Source organism: Neolamprologus brichardi, chromosome 5, assembly GCF_056152115.1.
Source record: "Neolamprologus brichardi isolate AB-2024 chromosome 5, ASM5615211v1, whole genome shotgun sequence".
In the NCBI taxonomy this organism is placed as follows: domain Eukaryota; kingdom Metazoa; phylum Chordata; class Actinopteri; order Cichliformes; family Cichlidae; genus Neolamprologus; species Neolamprologus brichardi.
The window spans coordinates 16,723,902-16,737,180 of NC_142108.1; the positions used below are offsets into that span (position 1 = coordinate 16,723,902).

Here is a 13,279-nt window from a genome sequence, read left to right on the forward strand (position 1 = left end):
GTAAATTACTGTTTACGGGGAATGTTTGTGTGAGGGGATGTTTGTGTAAGCGAGTGAGTTTGCCCTTTAAAAAAACTTTGTGCATAATAACAGTGTCCTTGTTTAAGTTCAAAAGAGCGTTTCAGCTGCTTTGCTGGTATTTTGGTTAGAGGCATCATGGGGAGAACTGTGGTGCAAATCACACTCATAGGACTCCTTTTTGCTTTGGCTTCCACGCTGCCAAACAAGGTAAGTTCAGTAGACCTAAAGGACCAAAAGAGCACTTCAAGGGAACAGAATAGAAGATAATGTAATGTCCTCTGAAGTGAAGAAATACTGACTGTGTGCACATGTTTACTTTATCCTTTGTCTGAGATCAGGGTAAAAAGTGGTCTATTAATTTATTTTAATGTTTAGAGCTTGGCATTTAATAAAGGTGTTGGTCAGTGCTAGGTTAAGGATAAATTGGCCTTTCTGATTATTTGATTAAGTGATTTATTCATATATATATATGTGGGTTTTTTTATAACTTGTAATACTGTCATGTTATTTGGACATTGGAAAGACCTGGAGAGAGTTAGATTTTTTTTCTGTGAAATGTGCCCCCTGTGTTTGCTCAGGATGACTGGGACATCTACAGCTTTCACATCAACTCCACAGTGACCAGTCGTTATGCCACCACTGTCATCACAAGTCGTGTGGCCAATCGTATGGACGAGTCAAAGGAAATTGAATTTCATGTTCGGATCCCCAAGAATGCCTTCATCAGTAAATTTCGAATGTGTGTGAAGTTAAAAGGATCTGTAACGATTCAGACACATTTGCAAATAAAGAATTCTACAATAAAAAACAAATAACAGGTTACTCAGTAGTGTGTGCATTTACACAAGGGCTTTTCTTGGTCCTCTTCAGGTTTATCGATGGCCAGGTTTATGATGGTGTTGTGAAAGCTAAGGAGCAAGCTCAGCAGCAGTACACTGAAGCTGTGTCCCGTGGTGAAAGTGCTGGACTTGTCAGGTATTAACTAAATGATTAAATGATAGGTATTGTACAAATACACCGAGTGTTCCTTTGGATAAAGAAGAAGAAAAAGAAAACATTTTTGTCATTCAAAATTAGTTTGGTCTGTTCTTGTGTTTTCTCTTCTTTCTTCATTTCTCTAAAATAATGTTAATGCGAATAGGAAAATATCTTTAGAGTTAACCTTATTCTCTGCTCAGGTTCAAACTACAGCCATAATTACAATTTAGTGAGATCATTTTTTTCTGCTTTAGTTCTGTAGGGAGGACACTGGAGGAAATGATTAAATTATACATATTGTACAAATACACTGAGTGCTCTTTTGGATAAAAAAGAAGCAAAATAAGGTTGATTCTGTTCATCTGGACGTAGCGTTTTCAGTGGGAGAAATATTTCGTCACTCATCCGCAATCTTATAAACAGTACATTTGCACAATAAAACTAGCCCATTGAATGAACAATGGGCTGTGAGGTCAGTTCCTTGATCATTAATATGCAAATTGTCATGACCATTGATCCACAACCACTGATCAAGGCCCATGAGTACCATTCACAGAGAGTTGGGCGAAAAGACGGCGAAAGATGTACCCTTAGGCCCTCTCCTCAATTCAGAGATAGTCTTTCCCTTTTCACGTGAATGGCCTCCTTGACTCCTCGCTCAAACCAGCTTTCCCCTTGTCCAGAATTTTTACATCCTTGCCTTCTGCTTTGTGCCTTTCGCTTCACCAGAAGTTGTTTAGTTTCCCCGATGTATAAATCATGGCAATCCTCATGGCACTTAGCAGTGTACACTATAATCACTAGGTTTGACTCTCATCATCCACTGGAGCACAAACTGGGTGTTATCGGGATGCTACAACACAAAGCAAACACCATCCCCACAGATACAGCGGCCAGGGAAGCAGAAGAGCATCACATCAAGAAGGCCCTGAGTAAATGTGGCTATCCCAGCTGGACATTTGCTAAAGCTGGGAAAGCACCTAAAGAAAGCTCCAGCTGATCCAGGAGAGAAGGACAACTGCTGCCTAAGTGAAAACCGTTGGTGATCCCGTGTGTGTCAGGAGTATCAGAATAGTTAAAACACATTTTTTCTAAACATCCCATCTCTGTGGCTTTTAAACCCCAAAACACGCTGCACCAAAAATTGGTCCACCCCAAGGATCAAGTTCCCCGGGGGGCTAAGGTTACATCTTTTGCCATCTTACAATGGTGTAATTGCAGCCATTCCCCAACTCTCTGTGAATGGAACTCATGGCCATTGATCAGTGGTTGTTAATCAATGGTCATGACAATTTAATATTAATGATCAAGGAACTGTCATTCAAAATTAGCTTGTTCTGTTCTGGTTTCTCTTCTTTCTTTTTTTTCTAAAATAATGTTAATTGTGAATAGGAAAACATAATTTGAGTTAATCTTATTCCCTTTTCAAGTTCAAACTACAGCCATAATTACAATTTAGTAAAATGATTATTGTTTCTGCTATAGTTCTGTAGGGAGGACACTGGAGGAATTTAAGACCTCTGTAACTGTGGCTGCTCACAAAAAGGTCACTTTTGAACTCACATATGAGGAACTGATGAAACGCACACATGGCAAGTACGAGCTGCAAATTCATGCTCGACCCATGCAGCCTGTCAGAGACTTCAAGGTGATTGTCTTGTTGGTATCTATTAGTGGAAAATGCTGAGATAACATCACACATGATGAGATCTTTGATTTTATTTTATTGTATTTATTACCAGGTGGATGTGTACATTCACGAAGAAGCCGGCATCAGTTTCATCGATGTGAAAGGAGGCCTGAGCACCAACGCCCTCGCTAATGCCATCACCAAAACACATGCAGATAAACAGGTACTGAAATCTTTTTGTTGTAGAACAGTAAAAAAAATTTATCAGCTTTCTATAAGACAGTTTGAGGTACTAACAGATCATTATTAATTTGCTGTAAGACGCAGCTTGATCGCAGAGTGTAAAACGTATGAATATAAAATGATCAAAATGCACAAATAACCATTATGGTAATGATGATATTTCTTCCAACATTATAGCTCATTTCTCATCATTGTACAGAAGAATTGGGTTGAAAGCAGGGGTATTCAACTAACATTTCTTTAAGCAAAGATCCGGATGATCATAATGTGAAATTATTTCGTTTGCGATCTAGACTGTCAAATCAAATGAAATCAGTACAATTGAAAAACCTTTTGACAAATAATTTGAAAAATAATTCCAAAATGATTATTGGTCACACAACATAGAACTGAACATTGCTTAAAATTCTCATACACCTGTCGAGGTGCACACTGATGATTAGTTTGATTATGTTCACTTTGGACAAAACTGCCTTGCTTTTGTGTGTGGAGCCAAACATTGTCAGGATACACAAGGCTACTTTCCTTAAACCTGAAAAAGTTGTCCCAGGAACCATTTGGGTCCAGAAAGTGGAAAGATCAGTTCTTACAAACTGCTCTTTAAGGCAGTTTATAATTGCCTAAAGCACAGGTAAAACTGCATGTGTTGTATCTTTTCTTCTTATACTGTCTTTTCAACTTACTACATCTCAACTATTGGCACTGTAGAGACCAGTGTTTATCACCTGGGATCCACAGAGTTGATTGGCTGAGTGGTAATGGGGTGGCTAAACTCACATCCAATGCATTTTCAAAACCTGGACCATGGTCCACCTGTTAATGACATCTGGTTTAATGTTTTGATCCTTGAATACATATCTGTAATTCAATTTTCTTCTAAAGGTTGGGCTTCTCCAACACTCTTTGTATGTAAAGTCATGTTGCGTTAATTTGAGACAAATTAGTAATTCTGACAATGTTTCATTTAGGATTTTTAACAATACAAATATCAGACCAAAACGGAAAGCAGAAAATAAAATCACTGGCATCGCTCTCTTTGAAGTTTCTAAACTCTGCGATTCACTCTGTTTTCAGGCGTGGGTGTATTTCTATCCAACAGCTGACCAACAGAAAATGTGTGACAGCTGTGAAGATCAGGGTATGAATGGAGATCTGGTTATAGTTTATGATGTTAACAGGGATAATGGACTGGGACACATCAAGGTAAACCCTGGTCTTTTAGCAACACAAACCGTATGACTTGGGCTAAAAAGCTTCTTGAATAATCCTATAACCAATCAAGTTTTGTTTTTTGTTTTTTTTTAATAACGCCGCCTTAGAAATCTGACGGATACTTTGTTCATCATTTTGCACCATCTGATCTTCCACGGATACCAAAAAATGTCGTCTTTGTTATTGATCAAAGTGGCTCAATGGAGGGCAGAAAAATTGAGCAGGTAAAGTATTTGAAGGGTCTGTTTCTGATATTATTTTATAAATCTTTTCTCTCTTTTTACAGTTTTAATGAAAAGAAAAACAATATGTAGCCATGAATTATGTTTTCTTACCCAGACTAGGACCGCATTAATCCACATTCTGAATGATCTGGCAGAAGATGATCACTTTGGTCTGATCACTTTTGATGACAGAATTTCTTACTGGAAGCGAGAACTCGTTCAGGCAAACAAGAAAAACCTGGAAAGTGCCAAAAACTTTGCACGCAATATTCAAGACAGAGGATGTGAGAAGTTGCAGTAAATACACATTTTGGAATATCAACAGTTGGGAGGGGAATAGCAGTACTGAAAATGTGTTTGTTGTTGTTGCATTTCAGCCACAGACATAAATGAAGCAGTGCTGCAAGGAGCACGTATGCTGAATGCACATAACAGAGAAGGTTCAGCATCTATCCTTATACTTCTTACAGATGGAGACCCAACCTCAGGTTGTAATAAAACACATCTGTAAACAAATGTACACAAATATTTCATGAAACTGAGATCTTTATGAGCTTATTGTGGTTAAAAATCCTGATTTATTATGAATAATGAGACTACATTGTTTCTGAGCTGAACTGGGTATGTCTCGTCTCTTTTCAGGGGTGACAAATCTGGAGAAAATCCAGTCAAATGTAAGACAGGCTATTGCAGGCAAATTCCCACTGTACTGTCTCGGTTTTGGTTTTGATGTTAATTTTAATTTCCTTGAGAAAATGTCGCTGCAAAATAACGGTGTGGCACGACGGATTTATGAAGACTCTGATGCTGATTTACAGCTGAAGGTATTTAAATTATGCATGCTCTTCTTTTATGTGATTTGAAACCCCTGAGAATTGAAAGAAAAAATACGAGCATGATTTGTATCACTTCCACACTTTATGTCAACAGGGTTTCTATGAAGAGGTGGCCACACCTCTACTGACAGATGTGACAATGATCTATGTGGGTGGGACCAATCTAACCCAGACTAACTTCAGTCAGTATTATAATGGTTCTGAGATTGTGGTGGCCGGACAGATCACAGATAATAACATTGAAACCTTCACCCCTCAAGTTATGGCCATTTCAGTAAGAATCAATCCACAGGACACATCAGGAGTACTCTTCTTAAACCGTTTTCCCTGTTGACTGACATTACATTGCATTTAATTTATTACAGAGTAATAGAAGAATAATATTCTCTAATCCAAATGAAACCATGGAATCCACTGGAACAGTGTCTGATGACCGTATCCAGAGGGTTTGGGCGTACCTCACAGTTAAACAGCTTCTGGACAAAGAGTGAGTTTGACTTATAGCATCTTTCCTTGTATGACTCTGAAATGTGTTATCAGCTGTTATGTTATGTTTTAAAGTTTCTACCTCTACATCAGTGTCTTCAAAACACTAAACATTTTTTTTATAAATAAAACTGTTTATTTATTTTTTTCTTTGTTTATTTTTCTGATATTTTAAGCATATATAATCATTGAATGCTGTTTAGGATCACATTATATATATACATTATAAGAAAAATCTGGATATATTGAATGGATGTCTGAATATATAGAATTAAATGTAAACATATAGACTGAAACTTGAATGTATAGAATGAAATTTGAATATACAAGGTGTCAGAAAGACAGGTGAACTGCAGCAAGACAATATGTTTTAAGTTTGTTAGATCAAGGCAGCAGGTTGAAATTAAATCCCAAAATTCCAAGTAGAATGGTAAATGGCCTGTATTTGTATAGCGCTTTTACTAGTCCCACCTAGGGACCCCAAAGCGCTTTACACACCCAGTCATCCACCCATTCACACACACATTCACACACTGGTGGAGGCAAGCTACAGTTGTAGCCACAGCTGCCCTGGGGCAGACTGACAGAAGCGAGGCTGCCATATCGCGCCATCGGCCCTTCTGGCCAACACCAGTAGGCGGTAGGTGAAGTGTCTTGCCCAAGGACACAACGACCGAGACTGTCCGAGCCGGGGCTCGAAAGCCCAGAAGTCTGTTAAAGGGACATCAGATAATATGCCTGCAGCAATAAACTGTGTTCTCTTCAGTGTTGGATAGTTTGACATCAACATCTCCATTTCTTACCTTTCTATTAAACAGTCATGTACATCTCCCACATAAAATTATATTAGTACAATTATGTTTGTTCATCATCACTCATCTCCTTAAATTTCAAAAACAACTTTTTTCACATCTTTTTAAAGGCAGAGTTTTTACACTTAATCATAAAAGTATGTTTCTCAGAAGCTAAGGATTTGGACAATATAGACAGCAAGGCTGTCTATGGTCTGGTAATGGATCTCTATGATTTGGCAAGACTGTATTTTGCCTGTAACAAACAATAGATTGTGTGCTTTTTTATGAACTTTGCTGAATTGACTTTCAGTGAAGAAAATCTCTTAGATACATATTTTAGGACATGGATTCAGCTTAACACCTGTAATGTGTGAAGTTACATACAAAACCATTTTACACTTTGTCACACAGGCTTCAATTATCTGGACCTGAGAAAGAGAAAGTGAAGAAGGAAGCTATGGAGCTGTCACTGAAGTACAGTTTTGTGACCCCTCTCACATCTATGGTGGTCACAAAGCCTCCAGGAGAAAACACAGATGTGCTTCATAAACCAAAGGAAGGTGAAACATCACGGATATGGCAGTCGCCAGGAGGTCAACCCAATTTAGCACACCTTACTCCTGCTAGTGGGGGTTATATTGGGTTGGTTCAATCTGGTGAGCAAATCAAACCAATACAACAACATTCATCAGTTCAGCTGAGGAGACGATTGCTTACAGTACAGAGATGTTCTGTGAATGAAAGAAAGGGAGTATGAAATAGACTGAGTCAAATAGATGTGAGTCAGACAGAAGCAGGATGTAAGATGCAAGCTGAGGCAGCTTAAATTGGGTGGTACAAGTGGCTAGTGGCTAGGTTAGTGTACAGGAACACCTGCCGCATAGAAATGAGAAATCCCCATGGGAGACACCACTAAAGGTGTGTGTGTGCGTGTGTGTGTGTGTGTGTGTTTGTATGTGTGTGTGTGAGCTATTTAAAGATTTAGTTAAGAACTTTAGTGTTTGGGCATGGATGTTAGTAAAAGCATTAATTAAACTCAATTATAAATGAATTAGTTATCCTTATTTATTATTATGTCCCCTGCATTGCCTCCAGCAATATTAACTTTATGTAATGTGTGTAAATGTTTTTTACAGCTGCTGATTTACTTCATGGGTTTAGCTCCTACGATGACGTGCTCTATGACGGTGCAGGTACTGTATTGCATACATGGAATACTTTTTTTGTTCTAAGACAGTCAAAGATTTTTTATTGTCATGCAATGTCAACCAGAGATCTGAAATTTTCTGGTATGTAACTAGTGCTGTTTAAATTATTTGCAGGTTATTTAAAGACTATCCATGTCCCACTTGAAGTAACTGACGGTACTGTATTGCATAGATAGAATACTTTTTTTTTTCTAAGAAAATCAAAGACTTTAAAGAGGGAACTTTGGGGAAAAAAATCCTCAAAAAAAAAAGAAGAAAAGGGGAAAAACAATTTTTGGATAAAATGGTCTTTAGTGCTATGCATGATAAAGTCTCTTACACTTTTATTGGAAAACTTGTATTTATAGGTGAAAATTAAAAAAAAAAATCTATATCACCATGACACTTTCTTAACTTAAGGCAAGTTTTCTAACATTCTATGACTGCATGGGAAAATTATTATTATTTTTTTAATATAAAAATTGATTTATTTTCAGAATTGTGAAATAGACAAAGTATGTAAAATTAAAGAAGTGTTTTATGTTTACTTTTCCAAAACTCTGGAAAAAAATTCAAAAATACCCAATGCATTAAAAGAGTTGAGTAAGTGTTGATTGCACAGGTCTTTATTTTCAGATTCCAGAGTCTAACTTTTTGTCTCTATACCTCTAGCTCCTCTTCTCCACAGGTTTTTGCTCAACTCAACTGGGAATCAGACTGTTCCACTTTGCTTTGACTTCAGTGGAGCTGTAATCCTTAAACTATTTCACCACCCCAGCAGAGGTCAGTAGTAGTCTTTCTCGTGAGTATTTTCATATTTCTCCCCTAGTGGTTAAAGAGCAGCATTTCTCTTTTGTTCTAGACCTGTCTGTTAATGGTGAGCTAGATTCAATTGCCAACGGAGGTTTCAGCAAAATTTTTATACACCTCAAAACTCACCAGCATGTTGAGGTTGATGCTGAATCACAGAGGGTCACTGTACGAGATGGACAGACAGTGACATATCAAGCTGCTGGACAGGATCCCTCGACAGTTGGCAGGTGATTTTGCAATATAATGGTCAAAACGTATGTTCTCACAGTATTGTTTACAGACGTGTGCCCTTATTCAGTTCTTTTCCCAGGATTTACATGAGGCAATCAGTATATACATCTCTGATGTCAGTTATATATATGACAAAACATTTGCTGGGAAATGAAACCTTAAAAGGGCAGTTTGGGCCGTTTATAATTTTAATTCTACACTTTTTTGTATGGAGTATTTTGTGAGATTTGGCCAAATCTCACTAATTTAAACATGTCTGCCATAAAATTAAAATAAAAGGTTCATTTCTATCACAACTACAAAGACATCAGTAGCAGTGTATAAGCTTCGTAGCACAATATTTACTTTATATTTTTTTAAATGCTCAAGTTATGTCATTTGCTTTAACCATCCAACACATAAGCTCTCAAGCTGAGATACCCAGAGAAACCAAGAACATGGTGGTGAGGGGTCTCACTCTTTAGCAACAGGAAAGAAAAAGAATCCAACAAAATAATTTCTGGATGCAACAGCAATCCTTCAATATTGGAATATTGTAAGGCAAATATACCAGGACAAAAAAAGTTTTGGATGGGAAAAGCTAGGAACAACTTGCAGAAAGGCCAAAAAATTAATTCTGTTCATCCAATTCAATTCAATTTATACAGCAATAATAGATTCTTTTCATCATCAGTGTTTTCAGTGGCAGAAACGTTTTGTCACTCATCCAAGTGACTCAGTTGACTGCAAGATTCCCAAACCTTATAAATAGTACATTTGCACAATGACTGAAACTAGCACTGAATGAACAATGGGCTGTAAGGTCAGTTTCTTGGCCATTGATATGCAAATTGTCCTGACCATTGATCAACAACCACTGATCGAAGCATCATCTTAAAATGGCCTGCGGAGACAAATGGGATAAGCTTCTTTAGCCATACAACATATGATATCCTTCCATCACCTGTCCCATCCTGTCCCCACTGTTCAGTTCCAGTCAGTCTCAAGCACGTATTAGCTGTGTCCCAATTCAGGGATCGCATCTTTCGAAGGATTCAGCCTCCGCTGTCTACGTAAGCCGGGTCCTTCGAAGGCTGAGAAGGCCAGAAGTCTGAGGCTGTTAAATGGGATTGTCTAGCCTTAGTCGCACTGCTCAGGTTGCCCAGCAACCATGCTTCTAGCCGCTAGAAACGTTTTATAGAGGATTGTTTGACAGAATGAAGGCAAAATTCATCTTTTTCTTGTTTCATGAGGTTTTTTTTATTTGTTAAGTATCTGAGGCTGAGACCACAGGACTTTAAAAACATGATTGTTGGGCTTCATTTCTATACCGAACAATAATTTTAAGATTAGGTAATAAATAACAATTAGTAACAATTAGTAATAACAACTAATGTTGTTCATGAGACTAGTGTCATCTCACACAGTGCCACAGCACTGAACTTGAACTGTGTTTCAAATACTGAGCTTTAATAAAGATTCAAGTTGCATTTATTTATTCCTATCACTTTATATCTTCATTTCAAACACAGTACATCTTTTATAGTGTAAATATAGATGTATTGTATATAAGAGAGATAAATATTGTTTTGTAAATATGTTGGTATTATTAAATTTGTCTGAATGCTTACATATATGGGTAAAAAGAAAATTTATGAGCTGGGATAACTGTCTGTTTGTGATAAAATGGAAAAATGAAAATGTAGACGAATATATCAAATATTCCCTAATATAAACATGTTTTACTGCCTTCATAGTTTTTAACTTGAAGGCCTTGAATACTTTTTCTGACACTAAAAACACTTGAATGATAAAATCATTTTAACATTACCTAATAAGACTGATAATTAGGACAGACAATTGGTTATTTTAAACATTTCTAGCAGTCCTTCACAAAGAGGGAACACTCTCTCACCTGGTGCTGGCTCTTCCTCCTCCTCTTTGGGGTCCTTAGGGACTAAGTAAAGTGCTATACAAATACAGGCCATTTACCATTTACCTCTTCCTCAGACTCTGCTTAGTTTGTCCTGGTGGATCATCAGGGGTGCAAAACCTCACAGATGATCTGCAGCAGTGGGTTCCTCAGTCTGTCCTCACTCTGGCGACTTGCAGTTCTCAAACATGGAAATCAAATGTGCAATAAGCTGTAGGATTCAAACACACTTGTAACTTATGCTTATTATTTTATTTAACAATCAGAGAGAAAGAAAAAGAGAGAGAAGGGAAAAGTGCAGGACAGACAGAAAGGTGAAAGTCTCAGGTGGCAAACACTACTAAAAAACAGCAACAGAGAATGAGTATTTTCTGTTTGTTATATAAGGAGTACTAAATAAGATAAGATACCTTTATTAGTCCCACAAGGGGAAATTTCATGTTAAGGCTGCCGGCCCAGTTGGTACATTGGCCACATGTTTGGCTCCTATGATTAAAGCACCGTGTTTTTTTAGCTTAACAAGTGAACCGTTGGCACTAACATCACTAATGTCACATGACGTTGCCACCATGTGGCCAACAGTAATGTTTTAATGTTCTTCGTTATTAAAACAGTTGCATCGCCGCATAAATAAGTGATATAAAACTCAATAGTTAATTTTTTAAAATTTACTCAACCGTTGGCCATTTGTTCGAAAAAAACAAACAAAAACTATCCACCGCTGTGCTATGAATCCTGGGATATGCTGGGCCTGACCACCTGACCCATCCTTCAAATTGGGGGAACGCATTTGTGGGCCGCATTTGGAGCAGCCCTCAAATTGGGACAGCCTTAGTCACCTGGCTGGGACGTAATCGGCCTTCAAATGCGGCCTCCGAAGGATGCAGCCCCTGTATTGGGACACAGCTACTGATTGCTTGTAATACCAGTCTGACACATAGCAGATACAACTTACACACCACCAGGTATTGAGATGCCTGGCAGCTGCACTAGAGCACATGCACATGCAGATTTCCCAGAGGTTTGGAGGGCAGGCCTGTAGGACAATCATCAAAACACTGTCAGGGATGCATGCATGTATGCAGATCTATACAGAAACACCCAAGTGAAGATACATAAGTGACGATTATCAATCTTACATCGAGTAGCAGGAAATCCAAAGGTGTGTGCTGATATTTTGGGATTGTAATATATATAAACTTTTCATTAATTTCACGAATTTTTTTTACAACCAATGCTTGAATCAAAGGCCCTGCACACTCACGGTTAACCACAAAAAGTGGCTTGACTTCTTTTCAATGACACTAGCTTTTGTCAAGCTTAGAAAAGTTTCTATTACCGTATCATTGCCTTGTTGTATCTTCCAGGTAGAAGCAAGTTTGTTGTATTACATGGAGTTGTGACATTGTGAAATGTCTATTTCAGCCCTCAGTCGGACAGTAGTCAGCCAAGACTAGTGAAATGATCTGTGAAGGTTTTTAAAATCTTCAAAGAGCTTTAAAATATTCATATAAAGTCCATATTTTTCCAGTGTGACAGTGATTGTGCGCGACACCGAAATTCACATTGCATCTGATGACATTCTCCTGGTCATCTCACAACATGAGAAAAATGGCCAAAGACTCCTTTGGCCTGTTTTAAGACAGCAACCCTCAACCAACGACATCGAAGGACTTTTAGGTGAGTGAAACGACATGCATGCACATACTTTGTTCATTGCTTAAGAAATAAATGAATTTGTCAGTGTCATGTTAAGAATATTAACAAAGTTTGCACCGAGCATAAGTGGTTTCTGTAAAAGTATCTTGTTGCTGTGTCTGTTTTGTTATCTGGTTTTCAGTGTCAGTTCTTGTTTCATTGTTTTACTCCCTTTTTCCAGCTGTAAAGCCAGCAGTGTATGAGGTGGTGCAGCAAGTTCCTGTCACAAAACTAAAGATTAAAAACCAAGAGATAGATGTTACAAGGTAATTTTATGTAATGTTTTCAGTTTCTTCATTCAAAACATAAAACTGTTTAAGATTCCACCAAGACATGAGCTTTTTTTTGCTTTTGTAGTGACAACGCTACTGACTACAGCGTCGACCCTCCTGTCACAAAGAACTGCTGGCTTATGTCTGCTGACTCTGCCCTGCAGAGGCCACTGGCAGGTTTTTTCGTGGCACAACTTTAAGTGTGAACTATGCTGAATTACTAGAAAATATTTGGTTTAAAAGTAGAGAAAACATTTTCTTACTGTGGAAAATGTCCTTCCACTTGTTCAAATGAACAAATAAAGTATCCCAGATTGCAAAATGGCTCATGTCTACATAATTTTATTAAAGAAAGAAAGAAAATAAAGAAATAAGGATTTGGAGGTTGTGGTGCCAAAATAATACATCTAACCATGTGAATTCTAATGAAACGATTACACAGAAAAACACCACTGTGTTACTTCAGTGAAGCTTCTAATCTGACCCAAATCTAATAAATGACAATAGATAGAGCAAGAGGTTAGAGATTGAGAGATTACTATTAAGAGATTACTAGGCATTTAATAGGCAGTTCGATTCCTGCCTGGGGTGTCTGTATCCAGTAAGGGTCCTAAGGCTTGACCCCCTATGCTAAGCGAGCCTACCGCAGACATGAGCAAGACAGATAAATATGAAGGCATGCCGGCTCGGACGTCGCCCGCATCAACAAGGTCCGCGTCAGGTGTTGAGGAACCAGGGCACC

General features: G+C 38.0%; 1 protein-coding gene across 1 annotated transcript; it reads left to right on the forward strand.

Annotated features, from left to right (window-relative positions):
- Positions 1 to 28: 28 nt before the first annotated feature.
- Positions 29 to 12,859, forward strand: LOC102793815 (inter-alpha-trypsin inhibitor heavy chain H3-like). The gene is made up of 20 exons (XM_006783335.3): positions 29 to 228; positions 600 to 760; positions 892 to 996; positions 2,485 to 2,647; positions 2,742 to 2,852; positions 3,947 to 4,075; positions 4,192 to 4,308; positions 4,424 to 4,592; positions 4,686 to 4,796; positions 4,951 to 5,132; positions 5,239 to 5,418; positions 5,510 to 5,631; positions 6,836 to 7,080; positions 7,561 to 7,617; positions 7,747 to 7,788; positions 8,284 to 8,394; positions 8,474 to 8,651; positions 12,099 to 12,247; positions 12,447 to 12,531; positions 12,623 to 12,859. The coding sequence occupies exons 1-20, from the start codon at positions 157 to 159 to the stop codon at positions 12,735 to 12,737; spliced, it is 2,604 nt and encodes an 867-aa protein (XP_006783398.2). The 5' UTR covers positions 29 to 156; the 3' UTR covers positions 12,738 to 12,859.
- Positions 12,860 to 13,279: the final 420 nt, after the last annotated feature.

Excerpts from the sequence above, each read along its gene's own strand:
- LOC102793815 (XM_006783335.3), top strand. The coding sequence starts at position 157 with ATGGGGAGAACTGTGGTGCAAATCACACTCATAGGACTCCTTTTTGCT. Across the intron at positions 761-891 it reads TTCATCAGTAAATTTCGAAT|GTTTATCGATGGCCAGGTTT; the intron begins GTGTGTGAAGTT and ends GGTCCTCTTCAG. Across the intron at positions 12,532-12,622 it reads CAAGAGATAGATGTTACAAG|TGACAACGCTACTGACTACA; the intron begins GTAATTTTATGT and ends TTGCTTTTGTAG.